This window comes from Anomalospiza imberbis, chromosome 1 (genome assembly GCF_031753505.1).
Source record: "Anomalospiza imberbis isolate Cuckoo-Finch-1a 21T00152 chromosome 1, ASM3175350v1, whole genome shotgun sequence".
NCBI lineage: Eukaryota > Metazoa > Chordata > Aves > Passeriformes > Viduidae > Anomalospiza > Anomalospiza imberbis.
Genome location: NC_089681.1, coordinates 60,996,269 through 61,009,694, shown reverse-complemented (window position 1 = coordinate 61,009,694; position 13,426 = coordinate 60,996,269). Strand labels below are relative to the sequence as shown.

General features: G+C 36.3%; 1 protein-coding gene across 2 annotated transcripts in view; it reads left to right on the top strand.

The window, feature by feature from the left end:
• ERP44 (endoplasmic reticulum protein 44) overlaps positions 1-13,426 on the top strand; it is a 48,550-nt gene that overhangs the window by 18,426 nt on the left and 16,698 nt on the right. Inside the window, exons 2-5 of one of the 2 annotated variants that reach the window (XM_068194422.1) lie at positions 694-766; positions 2,537-2,576; positions 3,981-4,096; positions 12,952-13,136. In XM_068194422.1, the coding sequence (XP_068050523.1) occupies positions 694-766; positions 2,537-2,576; positions 3,981-4,096; positions 12,952-13,136 (414 nt within the window). Of the gene's footprint in view, positions 1-693; positions 767-2,536; positions 2,577-3,980; positions 4,097-12,951; positions 13,137-13,426 lie in introns of those variants that run through there. The other variant, XM_068194430.1, reaches the window with a different exon arrangement.

Genomic DNA, 13,426 nt, shown 5'->3' with positions numbered 1-13,426 from the left:
CTGGGCCAGTTGCACTGAAAATGAGAGTGTCCATCCATAAAATTGTGTATTGCTATAAGAGTTGCATTAAGAGTAATATAAATGTTGCTTTGTAATTGAATGATTTGGCTGATGTGGTGACTTGGTTTTTGTAGTCTGATAAGCCTATTGCATGCTGGGACTGAAGTAGTGTCAAGTGTAAATACAGAAGGAGATAAAAGACTGTAGCTAGTTGAGTTAGATGTATTAAAATTGTTTCCTAAAACAGCAATAAAAATGCAGGTGGTTGAGGCTTTACTTAATGAGAAACTTTTTTGTCAGACAAGTCCTGTAAGTGACAGAAGGAGTTACTTGTCTCTGGGTAAAATCTACATGCCCACCTGTGTGAGGTTGCTGAAATGGGGTTTCATTTCTTTCTTCAGAGTGAAGTTATGAATATAAGTTGCTCTTAAAGGTGCAAATTTACCTGTAAAATTTCTGGCTACATAGTAGAGAATTGTATGAAAAAAACTAATTTTTCTTTAAATGTGAAAGTATGTTATATCAGTAGTTTATTTGTATATTTGTAGTACTTCAGTCATTTGAAATGCATTGACTGAATTACAGTTCTTTTACTGTTCTTCTCCAGCTTTTGATCTGTAGCACTTAAAAATCACACATCAGTTACTACTTTACTGCTGAAACATACCTTACTGATTTGCTTTCTCTTTTTAGGTGTCTTGGCTTTTTAATCCAGCAAGAAGTGAAATAACAAGTCTAGATAGTGGGAATATAGATGACATTTTAAGTGAGTACTTTGAATAATTTTTTTCCTTGCATGTGCAGTTACTTATCTATGTGAATATTGCAGTGGTATTAAATGAATATTCATACCCTAGCTTTGAATATATGAATTGCAATCAGCTTAGAAATATTAAATGCCTGTGGTCGAAATTAGCTATCTGAACTAATGTATTGCACTGAGAATTTGAAGTGTCTTAAGAAAATAACTTATCTTGTTTGCAGAAGGGAATGCTTGATTGCAAAACCAAAACTAGTCTAGAGGGCATTTTAAAAGTTTCCCCCCAAAAAATAGCAGCAAGTGGAACCCATGGTTATGGGCCTTCAGTATCTTGCTTGTTCAGCTCTGCCTTTTCTCAGGTTAAGCACTGTCCTGATTCTGGTGGCTCATAGAATGGAAATCTTTAAATTAAACAGATATGTATTTCTTGTCTGAAACCTTTCCCTCTGAGAAGTATGCAACTTGCCTGTATCTGGTTGTCTTTGCAGGAAAAAGTTATTACATAGTTTCAAATATATCCAGGTTGAAAATCTTTAATAAGGTCTGGACTAGAATCTGCCTTATGATATGAGATTGCTTTGTGATATATATGTTTCTACAGTGGAAAATACACAATTATTTTATACAATGTAATTCACAAAAGGGAATATATGCTAAGTGTAAGTGCTTCTGAAATTCATCCCATTGCTTTCAATAAATACTTTATACGTTAGAGGAAACCCTCAACTTTTCAGTGTTTGTTATTTACCTATTCACCACTGGCATCCCTTGACTGATAATGAAAATCTTAACACCATAATTGTAATCAAACTGTGGTGTTCTCCAGCCTACTCAAGAGCTGTCTTTATCAGCATGTTGTCTTTTCCAGGCTTTCAGCATCCTTATCTTCACATGTAACTGCTCTATAGCTTTGTCAATTTTCTGCTTTGTCAGCATTTCTGCTTTATAAAGCTGTGGCTGATATTCTGTAGTTTGAGTATGTATTTCTTTTTATTTCAGTGTCTAGGTCAGTACTACTACTAAAAATTAATTTAAAGCATGGTTACTTATTATATTCTATAAAGATAATACTTAATTTTTGGGCTGGAAATTTATCCTTTTTTGATTTTTTTTTTAATATGTGAAAAACAATGCATAAGAACATTATTTAATTACTTCATTTTATGTATCCTGTAGTACTGCATTTTTTTAGTGGTCCTTAGCATGATTCTGGTTTTGGGGACTGAAAATTTCTTTGCTACCTTTTGCCATAGTATCCAGATTAAATAAGAGAAGTAAGGACAAACCAGAGCAAGTTGCACAGACAGGTTGCCTGTTCATCAGTCTTCTACCCCAAATAGCTGGGATTTCAGCTTTTAACTAATTTTTAACACTTACAAATAATAGAGCTAGTGCTTAAGAGCTACTAGAGTTCAATTTCTGGATGTGAGTGCCTTAATTTTAAATCCAGAAATAATTTTTGCTGCATGTGTCAATTAATTTGTGTGTCTTAATGCCTTAAGTATTTACTTTTTTTTTTTGTCTTATATGTCAGTAAAGTCAATAGAACACTTGACTGAAGGCCTCTTTCATCTTTTTCCCATTTGTTATAGATTATATTTCAGATGAGACTTAGCCCAGCAGTTTTCTAGCAATCAGACTAAGCTTTATGCTGAATCATCTAGAAATATTTGCTTTTGTAGTTTTTTTGCACATACTTTTATAATCTCGAATAAAAGAACTGAGAAGTTTGCCTCACAATGTGACATTGGGCTTTTTCTTTTTCTTTCTTCTCAGACAATGCAGATGTTGCTTTAGTTAATTTTTATGCTGATTGGTAAGTTATTCAAGTTGGATTTTTTTTATATTTAAGCTTCTGTCTTTTGAAAACTGTCATGTTTGGCTATAGTTTTCTAATTGAAAATACAGTAGTCTCTTGCTTTCAAACCAATTCTTTCCTGGGTTTATGTCCCAATTGCTTCTCCTTCTGTCTGTGCTTGCTTGGTTCACATTTTAATAGGCTATAGTTTTAAAACGTTGTTGCCTTAATTATGAGGATTACTTTCAGGCATACAGCAATAATCCCTCAACATAGCACATTGCCAGTCTGTGATGTAACCTGACTTATGAGTGAGAACAGATCAGTTTTGGTCATGGAACTTCTCTGTTTTTAGGGTGGAGAAGAATGAGGGACAAGAAGCCATTGTAGCATATACATGGTAACATATACATGCTGCATAAATATGTAGCATTCAGCTGGGTTGCCCAGAGTCAGGTTTTTTCAGAAGGTGGACTTAGCTCTCTTGGCATTTTGAGAGCAAGACTTGCTCTTCACTTACATGTTTGATGTTGCAGACATAACTGCATCCCCAGGCTGTCACTGTTATGTTTAAGGTGGGTTTCAGTGCAGGCTGGTTTATTGCAAGTCTATTCCTTGAAGTCTCATTCTCACAATTTCTACAGTGCCATTATGCATCTCCAAATTAAAAATCTGCCATATGCCTGGAAGGACAGAAAATAAAATAGTTTTATTGACATATTGGTAATGGGCTTGTGCACTACTGTTACCCTAAACTCCCTAAAGCCACTGAAGCATCTTTACAATCCTAACACCTCTTCTGTGGGCAAAAAGAGAGAATTTGCATCAAAATCTGACATTACTGGAAGAAGGGATCCTTAGGGTTCTCTTTGTTCTTCTGCTGTAAAGGTGGTCTGCTCAAATTCTGCAAAACCTGAGCAACAATATAATATGTAATACTTATAACTTGTATTGTTGACCCACAGAAAATTACCTGTGATATTTCTTGAATTTGTTGGTGAATATTTCAATCTCAACAATCTAAGGAACAACTTTTACTACATTTTTAAAATCACTTTCCATGAGGTAATTCAGGTAAAAAAAAAATAACAAAATACTTTCTGAACAGAATATATTTCCTAAAGGCTTATAATTGATTAATGGTGTTTCCTAGGGAGATAAAGGAGGGAAGCTTATATTGAACTATATATTCTTTCAGAATTACTTTTTTTTCTGCACCTGATTCATTCAAGTTATTTTTGAACTGATTTTTATCCAGTCAGTTACTGGGATGATTACAGGTAGATGTGATTTTTTTTCCAGTGGCTTTTCTTTGTTTTCCTTTTTTTCTTTTTCCTTCAAAGATTGAAATGTTCCAGTAGTCATCAACGGAAATATTTCAAAGTGATATTATGAAGTCACAATTTTGTGTTCTACTTACAGGTGCCGCTTCAGCCAAATGCTGCATCCTATTTTTGAGGAAGCTTCTAATGTAATCAAAGAAGAATATCCAGATAAGAATCAAGTGGTGTTTGCTAGAGTAGACTGTGACCAGCATTGTAAGTAAATCCTGATTTAGGTTCTTCTGTGCTGTCCTGCTACCAAGTTAGTAATTGTATTGAAAAATATGCTAAATAGCCATGCAAAGTGTAGCTGTAGCTGGCCCATCATTTAGGCCAGGGTTGCTTTTATTACATCAGCAAACCTCTTCTATCAAATTTGTCAGGGCAATTTCCAATATTTCTTTCTCACTGCATCCCTCAACATCCTTTTTTAAAATCAGTTCAGCCTATCTCATTTAATGAGGAAAAAAGGACTGTGATTATAAATTGAATTGGCTCATTGAGAAGCACTACCGCAACAAATGATGCAGGTCTTCACAACCAAGAAGAGGAAGGGCTAACCTACCACTGTTAGCATGAAGAATATGTTCAGATCTTCCTTCCACCTTGGAGTCATGGTGGGGGCTGTAAGTTTCCTTTCACACAACAAGGCAGGGATCAGAGCTTTGCTCTGCTGTTGTTACACATGCCAGCAAACAGTTGCCTATTTGGGCTGGGTTTTCCCCATGCCCAGAAGTACATGAAAATGATATGCAAAATCTTACTTTATGCTGGTACTAATTCCTAAAGTTCCTTTTAAATCCCTTAATAAGTAAAATGTGAGGAACATCTGCTGTACATTGAAAGGCAAATAAATAGTAGCAGGATTTTTATTACACTGTTGGATCAGCTGTGTTATTTTATGCTTCTTGGAGAACAGCATTTCTAGGAATAATTTCTTTACAGTGGCTTGTGATTCCCAAAGAGTATTAACAGAGAAATTCAGTTTAATCAATACTGATTATACTATTTGGGCTTTACAAAACTGTTAATTTGTAAGGACAGCATCACTGGAAATTGGCTCATCTTTAACTGTCAAGATAACAACAGCAAAACTTTGTATAAAGTTCCCACTAAAGACTATAGTAAAATCAGCCTCTGTTGTTGTGTTTTATTGTTGAGGTTTAAATTAACTGCTGCAGACCTTGCTTTGGTTGCTGTAGCTTCAGTTGCTTGAATAACTGAGAGAGTCTGGGCTGCTGGATGGCCAGTGTTTAGCTATGAGATGTTCTTGTCTTAGCAATTATAGTTAAGAAAACATTTTTTTGTCTCCCACCATGTGTTTGAAATGCTTCAAAAGTTTGTTGCTTCATCGTCTCATATGCTCTTTGAATTAAGGTAATTGATGCTTGTTACAGAGAGCTAAGAGGAGGAGATGCTACAGGAGAGATTGTCATCCCTCATGGGAGTACTAATAGTGGGCTAAGTAGTAGGAGGCAGCCAGGAGTTTTGGTTTTTCTTTATATTTCTGGAATACCATTAGTTCTCTGTATTTACTATTTTTGTCCTTAATTAAAGTTGATGAGCATGACTGCTGTTGCAGAAGATGTAAAATGTGAGAATTAAAAATAAAATCCTTCAATGACAGGCAATTTACATTGCCTTTTTGAATTGAAATAACAGAGTTGTGCATGTCATTCCTAGTTTCTAGTATTTATTTGCTGGTTTTTAAACAATGGTACATTTTATGGCACAGAGTTATTGGGCATGTCCTAAAGTTTTAGGCATTTTAACTTGGATTTTAACATGTGCAATAGCAGCTTTTTGGTAAGAAAGCAGATATTACTGTATTATCAATGTTGGGCCTGCGTAGTGTTATTTTGCTGAATGCTGGTGTCAAGATTGTTAGGGGTTTGGGATTTTTTTACTCAAGCTTTATATTTTTGCAGTGTTTACATATTTTAGCAATGCTAGGGGGTTTGATGTCAATATTTTTGTGGTTTGTTATGCTTGTAGATTTCATACCACTAGTAATTTGCTATTAGAATGGTGTTCTAGAGATGGTGGATTATTTGCATTACAAATGATTTGGTTCTTTTTGAGGCCAAGACTCTGTAGGGAATCCAAATAGCTGATTTCTGGCCACTCAAAAACAGCTTTCAGAATGGTTACTCAGGCATAGATACTTTCTGTTTAATGCACTATTATTGAAGCACACTGCAGGGCCCAACAGCTCACACCAGCTTCTGAGGGTAAAGCAAATTAAAGAGAATTATTGATGTACTGCCAAATGTTTGATGCCTAATGACAAAACCATCATTCTGTCTACTCTTATAGCCAATATAAAGATGTTTTTCTGGAAAGTGATAGTCCCTTATGTGATAAAATACAAAATATACATATTAACACTATATTAGGCCTCTGTATATGTTATATTTTACACTAGTTTGTAATATTGTGGAAGATAATTATACCTGAAATGTGTAGGCAAAGTCACCAGGCTGTTTTTAAGCTGGTGTGCAACATACACTAAAGGTAAATCTGGAGCAGGTAGTTAAAGCAGGTACTCTTTGCTTTTGCAAGACCACATCCTTTTATAACTTAAAAATATCTGAGTTGTGCTACATTATGTCTTGTTAATATTTGATGGTTTTGGTATATTCAATTTAGTAATTCAGCTATCTTAAATATTAGACACCTCTCATCCAAGTATAATACCTAGTAAAAGTGATAAAAAATTACAGAAGATCTTATTGCACAGACATTATTAGGAAGGTTTTGTTTCATGGTTTGCAGTTTTTTGTTTGGGGTTTTTTTGGGTGATTTTTTTTCTTGCTTGTGTTTCAGGATGTTTTTAATCATTTGTGTTAAGCAGCAGTGTTGGAAACTCACTTGGTACAATAGATTTCCTGTATTTCTCTTCTCTGTGATTGGATGTAGCAATCTAGAACTCACATTTCTCTGGGGCAAGAGTTTATATTTTGGAGAGTTTCTCTAAATTCAACATTAGGAGCTGTGGTACAAAATTCTTGTCAATTAGAGTATATATATTGGGGGTTTGATTCTAGTGCACTATGTTTTCCTTTGGTTTCTGAGTTAAATAAAAAATAGTAGCTAGTTTGAATAGATCTTTGAGAAATTGATTTATGTTTGGAGGCACACTGAGGGTATGTAAGGAGATGCTTTGCTGGACAGACTGTTTAGGGAACTGTTCTTCCATTCCAAATGTGTCTGGGAGTGGTATTTTCCCTCAGTTTTGTGAGCTGCTGCTCTCTGTGACTGGCTGTTTCTGCAATGTGTGCTCATGTTGCTAATGTTAGTCTGCAGAGATGAGATTGTGTTGCTACTGTGCCTTTGGTAAGCAAAAGAATTCAGTGATAACAAATTTGGAAGTGCATAAAGGAACTCTAAATGAAACTCTAAACAAGCATGAGGATTTCATTGCATTCTTGTCACTTTGCTTGGGAAAAAAATCAGTCTGAGAGAGTTATCTTTGGGTAAAATAAAAAGTGTAAGAGATTTGGAGAGGTTGTTGATGGCACTCCTCAGGAGAGCGATTTTATTAGTCTGTCAAAGAAGATTATGGGATGCCTACTGATGAGGCCTTGCTTGGAGCAGGCATGGCTGTTGTGAATGCTTCTTTGCAGCAGAAGGTGGTTTAAATTTGCAGTTACCTGAGTTTGATACAGAATATTGACTGCTTTCCTTCTACCTGTTTTGGTCCATCATACAAGTCACCAGTATCACAATCATTGGAATAGATGCCTAGTTTAGATGCTTTCCCAAGTTCCTTTCTAATTCTGTTTCTTCTGAGCATTCTGCCAGGGCTTACAATTTCTTGCAAGTGTCACAAGAGCAGTAGTTTAACTGGGGAGAATTTATGCTATATAATGAAAGTAAAAGGTACCTATCAAAGACAGATTTCATTTTTCATCTGTAGTGTGCCCTGGTGGGTAGCCTGAGGGACTTCAAAAGATTTTGACTGATCTCAAGTGAGCTAGCAGAATACTCATTTGGTCATTCCAGCTTCAAATATACAGCTGAAAGAATTTGTTATTTTTGAGATGGAAGATACTGCAGAAGGGTAAGGAAGACTTAAGATGATTTGACACACAAAATAAAAATTAGTGTTAGACCCAGAAAATTCAAGTTCTCTCTACATCTAGCTGTGCAACTCCTACAACCATTATGTAACACCAGAGTTAGGAAATGCAGTAGCTTGGGTTTGTGCTAGCTCTTCCTCAGACAACATGAAGTGACCACCCTCCTCTCCTCTAGAAAAAGGGACACTGATTATTGTCAGAAGTTATTTTTACAGGGTTTGAGTTTTGAAACTTTGATTTTCTTTCAGATAACTTTTCAGACTGTTATAGTCCTCTGTTCAGCATTTGAATTCTTCAGGTGCTGCCTTATATGCTGAGGTAGGCGTTTAGGATAATTAGCAATATTGTTCAAATCCTACTGGACATGTTTTTTGAGAACCAGTCCTGTAGACTTAAAATCTAAATGTTTGTTTAGTCATAGTGTGAATTATGGCACTGAAAAATTAGAACAGTGAACTGGGTTAATGGTGACCCTTGTAAATATTGCTGGTCCTTCACTGGGAAGGACCTTCTTAGCTACATTGTGGGTGGGAGCCTTCTTCAATATAGTGGGTTTTGGTGCAATTTTTCAACACTTTATTCATTGTACATTTAATCTCCACTTGGTGGCAGTGGAATTGAGATTCTTGGTGATGCAATCTGATATCAAGCTACCTGAACTTTGGATAGTGTATTGTTGTGTTAACCTAGAATGGTGGAGTCTGAAGCATTCTGGGAAACAAGTCACTGGCTGTGTGCTTGCCTGAAGCTGTAGCTTGGGTCATGTGTGTACCCACCATGAGAAAAGCCTGACACCCCAAAAAATGTGCTTTGGCATTTCTTTGAATAGAGAACGATGCTCTGGAGAAATGGCTGACAGTACAGGAGATATGATGAAGATATGGATCACAAATGATAGCTCACAAATCCTGCTTTCTTAGAGGATCTTGCTCAGAAGATGATGTGGGAGACTGTCTTAGAAAACATGAGTGTAAATGTCAGGTTTCACATCAAAGTTTGTTTCAAAACAAGAGCTGCTGTCTCTTCCCTGTTGTAAGACAGAGCTTTGCTCAGGAGAAGTTATCGATCAATACAGTGCATCTGAAGAGAACTGGGCGACTGTGAGATATTCATGTTGGAGTTGGCAGAATGAATAGTGGAAAAAAGTCTAGGCAGTTTGGAAATGGTTTCATGTGAACAGGTAAACGTGCAAAATGGGGAGAAGAATCATCTGAATCCAACAGTCTTTGCTGTGCTCAAAGCTTCTGATTTGTAGAAGAAAAGGATATGATCAAGTATGTTGGTAACTTCCTATCATAACTAATGTGAAACTATCCTGGTAGCACAAACACTAGATTTGTGATTTAGTGATCAATTCAGCAAAATACAGACACAGGGTTTATTCCTTTTAGGTACCTTCATGTCTGAAGAAAATAAGAGGTCATAAAGTTGTAGTTGGGAGACTTTTTTTTTTTGGGTAGGTTGCCCTTGTCTGTTTCAAATACCTCTTTTCATTAGAAAATGGGCAGTGGGAGTGTCAGGAAATATTTTTAAATTTCATTTAGGATTTACTATAACTAATGCAATCTGTGAATGAGCTCAAACAATATTCCAAGTATTTGCATTGTGTATTTCTAATTTTAAAAGGAATATAATTTTGTAGTTGCACTGCTTATGCTAACTCTACCTGTATCAAATGCCAGGGCTTAATGAAGCATTTAAGGTTTACTTTGTTTGACTTTTGAATTAATTCAAACAATTTTTCATGTACTTGCATTTTATTTTTTGTAAAAAGATGGTTTTCAAATACTTACTTGTGTAGGAGTGTCATTTCTCTGTACTAGTTCAAATACCAGCATTCATGGAATCTCAATGTAATTTGTAAAGATCATGCAGGTACTGACTTATGAAATAATGTTTGAATTCAGCTTTGACAGTGGGCATTTATTACCATTAATTTTTTTATACAACTTCAGCCCTTAATGAAGATCCACATCCTTAGGTACTGCAATCTGCATCTTGGAGAACCTTCATGACCCCTGAATGTCCATTCTTCAACCCTTGCATCCTCCTATAGCTGTGGAAATAACATGAGGAAAAAGGGTCCATGTTGTGAGACAAAGAAGTGTGGGGATTGGTGTTCTCTCACTGTGCAGGTCTGTAACAGGAGGAGTTGTTAATCGCGATGTGCTTCTGTGAAATCTTGACACATTGTGCTCCTTGTCCCTTATCAGACCTTGGTCAAGGTTACATCAACTCATGTACTGTCAGACCAAAGGTCCTTCTATCAGCAGGGGAGAAGGGCAGCAAATTCCTGGCATGCAGATGTTGTTTTTCTTCTACCAAGCAAATATTAAGTGATTCCTCCCCTGCTGTACTTGCCACCTTCTTGCAGGCAGCGCTTAGGTACTTTAAGTAAAATGTGGTAGAGTTTAAGGGAAAAAAACATTATTAATCTAATGCTCATTATTGTTAAATATATTGACATCTTCCATGGAGAAATTTGAATTAATTTGAAATAAAAGTACTCTTTACTGAGGACAAAAAATGTTTTACGTTATTTTTTTCTGTAATTAGTGCATTAAGAAATGCAGTTCTGGGATATTTAGGAAACAAGTCAAGGCCTCTTAGTTGAAATTGATAGGCTGAATTCTGTGCTGTTTTATAGTGATGCAAAGCTTTTTAGGAACTGGGCTAAGCTGGTGAAGCTTTGGAGTTTACTTGGGAGATGTTAGAGAACATTTTTGTGGAATAGACCTGGTTCTTATTCTTTTGCTATGCACATTTTGTTTTCAGTTCTCAGACTCATCTAAGCTGTGCAACTGGTACAGAGACTGTTTTCAGTAACTAAAGCTGCAAATAGGATTAGTATTGTTCTAGCAGCAGTTGGTTTCACTGAGAGTTCTCCAGGCAGCATGGAATTCAGACTTCTCCATTCTCTTTAAAAAAGAGTAAGTGTAAGATAGAAAGTAAATCTACTTTGTGGTAAATATATAACTGAGAAGGAACGTTTTTGTCAGAGTGGATTTGTTCTCACTGTCATTCAGTACTGTGCCACATGTGCTCATGGACCCCATTGGGTTGCCTTCCTGCTGTGGGCTAATCCAGGTCACCTGAAGGGTACCCTGTGACTTGTAAGGAGTCCATGAAAAGTAAGGATGTGTACAGGGCATGCTTGCGATGCCTTCCTCTCTCTGTCAACTGAATGAAACTTCTTTGTCTCCAAAGGATAGATCAGTCTGCTGAATTCACCACCTCTGTCTTTCCTTGAGAGAGAAAAGAATGGGAAGTGTAGTGGGTGTGGTTGACCTGAACGAGTCTCTTCAATTGGTTAAGTAGCTCGGGGAAGATGGGCATATTTGGGGGGCACTTAGTTGAGTTTAGGTCCAGAGGTATAGGTAAACTGCATCCCACTCTGTAAAAGAAGATAAACAGTTTTCACAGGGTCTTTGACCTTTTTTTTTCCCTATATTTATTTCCAGGGGAGGAGTGAACAGGTGGGAATAATTAAGCAAAGCAAAAGCCAAAGTAAAGTGCATATGGAAATCTATCTAACATTAACTACTTTGTCTTTATTGTTTGTTTTTATTCTTGCTTTCCTAAGAACTGAAAGTTGTCTGGTTAACCCATTTCTTCAGTTCCTCCTCATAAAATTGTCATGTTCTTTGCTGGACTTCAGCCACATCTGAAAGGGGGAAGAGCATTCAAAGCTATTAAGTACTTAAAAAACTTGATTAAATCAGTTGCTGAATATTGGAGATGCACAAACCCAGTTTCTACACCATAACAAAGGTTGCTTTAAAAACTCAAGGCAGCTGGATCCTGCTCAGTGTGCTATGAATCACTTGCTGGCTATGTGTAAGCTTCCCCATCAACGTGTGCCTGGGAACTAGCTGCAATTCCTATTGCAATTTGCTGTGTCCCAGTGATTTAGCCAAGGGGAAGATGTACAGAGGAGCATGTTAAGAACTCTGGTGGGATGTGATGAGGAACCCCATTAATGCCTGAGTAGTGGTTGAAGTTAAGGGGCACAGGATATACATGTGTGGGAAACTGGACTGTATTGTTCTGCTTAGCTTTCTTCTTTACTGCTCTTCTGATTGTCCTGTAAAGCCTTTTTTTGGTTTTATTCTTTTACATTTGTAAGTCTTGTGAATAAATAAATAGCTGAGCTGTTAGATGAAGGTGAAGATCACTAGTGCTCTTGTGCTGAACAAGAGCAAATACATGTTACCTTTTTTCTGTGAAGCTCTGTGTGGTCCAAGTCTAGAAGAAGAGTGGACTGCATGTATAGATGTGAATGAAGACTTGTCTTGGAGTGAATGATGTTACTGGTTGACCAAAGAGGTGTTTGCCTTAATCTAGAAACCTGGAATTTAGTGTTTGTTCAAAACCTGAACATCTCAGAACTGTGACAGCAGTTTTCTGGCCTTCACAGCCGTCAAAAAATACTTTGCACAGGGTTTGCATTCTCAAACATTTTAGACGTGAAAGTTATATTTCCAGCATTGTGATTGAGATGAAAATCCTAAGTTTGAAGAAAAATAGGAGATGATTAATTTTATTAATATTTTCTCAAGTGGGTTAATTAACTGAGATTGGCAAGCTTTGAAGATTCTCATGTTCTTGTTAGGCTCTTAAATTTGCCTTCCTAGTTGTTTGTAGGAAGTGTACTAAATGAATATACATGACCAAGTTGAGTCTTTGCTTAACGCAGATTTTGGTAATTTTTTTCTTTATGAAGATCAGTACATGGGAGGAATTTAGGTATAAAGGGGTTTGGTGCGTCTTGTTGGGGGGGGTTTGTTTTTGTTGGGGTTTTTTTGTTTGTTTTTTAGGTTTGTTTGTTGTTTTGTTTTGTCTTTTTGTTACTTAAAGATAGAGAACTGCTGGTTCAGAGATTCCACATACAGGAATAAGAAACCATGTTCAGTGCATGCATAAGAAACCATGTTCAGTATATTTCTGTATTTGTAGGGCTTTGCTTTAATTTTCTTAATTTCTTTTTAGCTGATATAGCTCAGAGGTACAGGATAAGCAAATACCCAACTCTGAAACTCTTCCGGAATGGCATGATGATGAAGAGGGAATACAGGGGCCAGAGATCTGTGACAGCAATAGCAGATTACATTAGGCAGCAGAAAAGTAACCCTATTCGGGAGGTCCAGGATTTGGAAGAAATTAGTTCTCTTGACGTAAGTGTTTCAATTTTATTCCTTCTCTGGATTTTTTTTTTTCAGTGTTGAACTGTGGAATGTTCAGTACCTTATAGTTTTTTAAACTGAATCATTTGCAGTATTACAAGTTAGTTCAGTGTTGTCACTTTGAGCTGCATTCACTCCACTACTAAGTTATTTATCTTGCTTTAAAAAATTTTAAAAGAATCATGTGTTGTATTTGACAAGATACTTTTAATATTTCTCACAAAAAAATACAAGGATTCTTCTGAATATTGAAAAGGCAAAAAAGAAATAATTTCTGCATT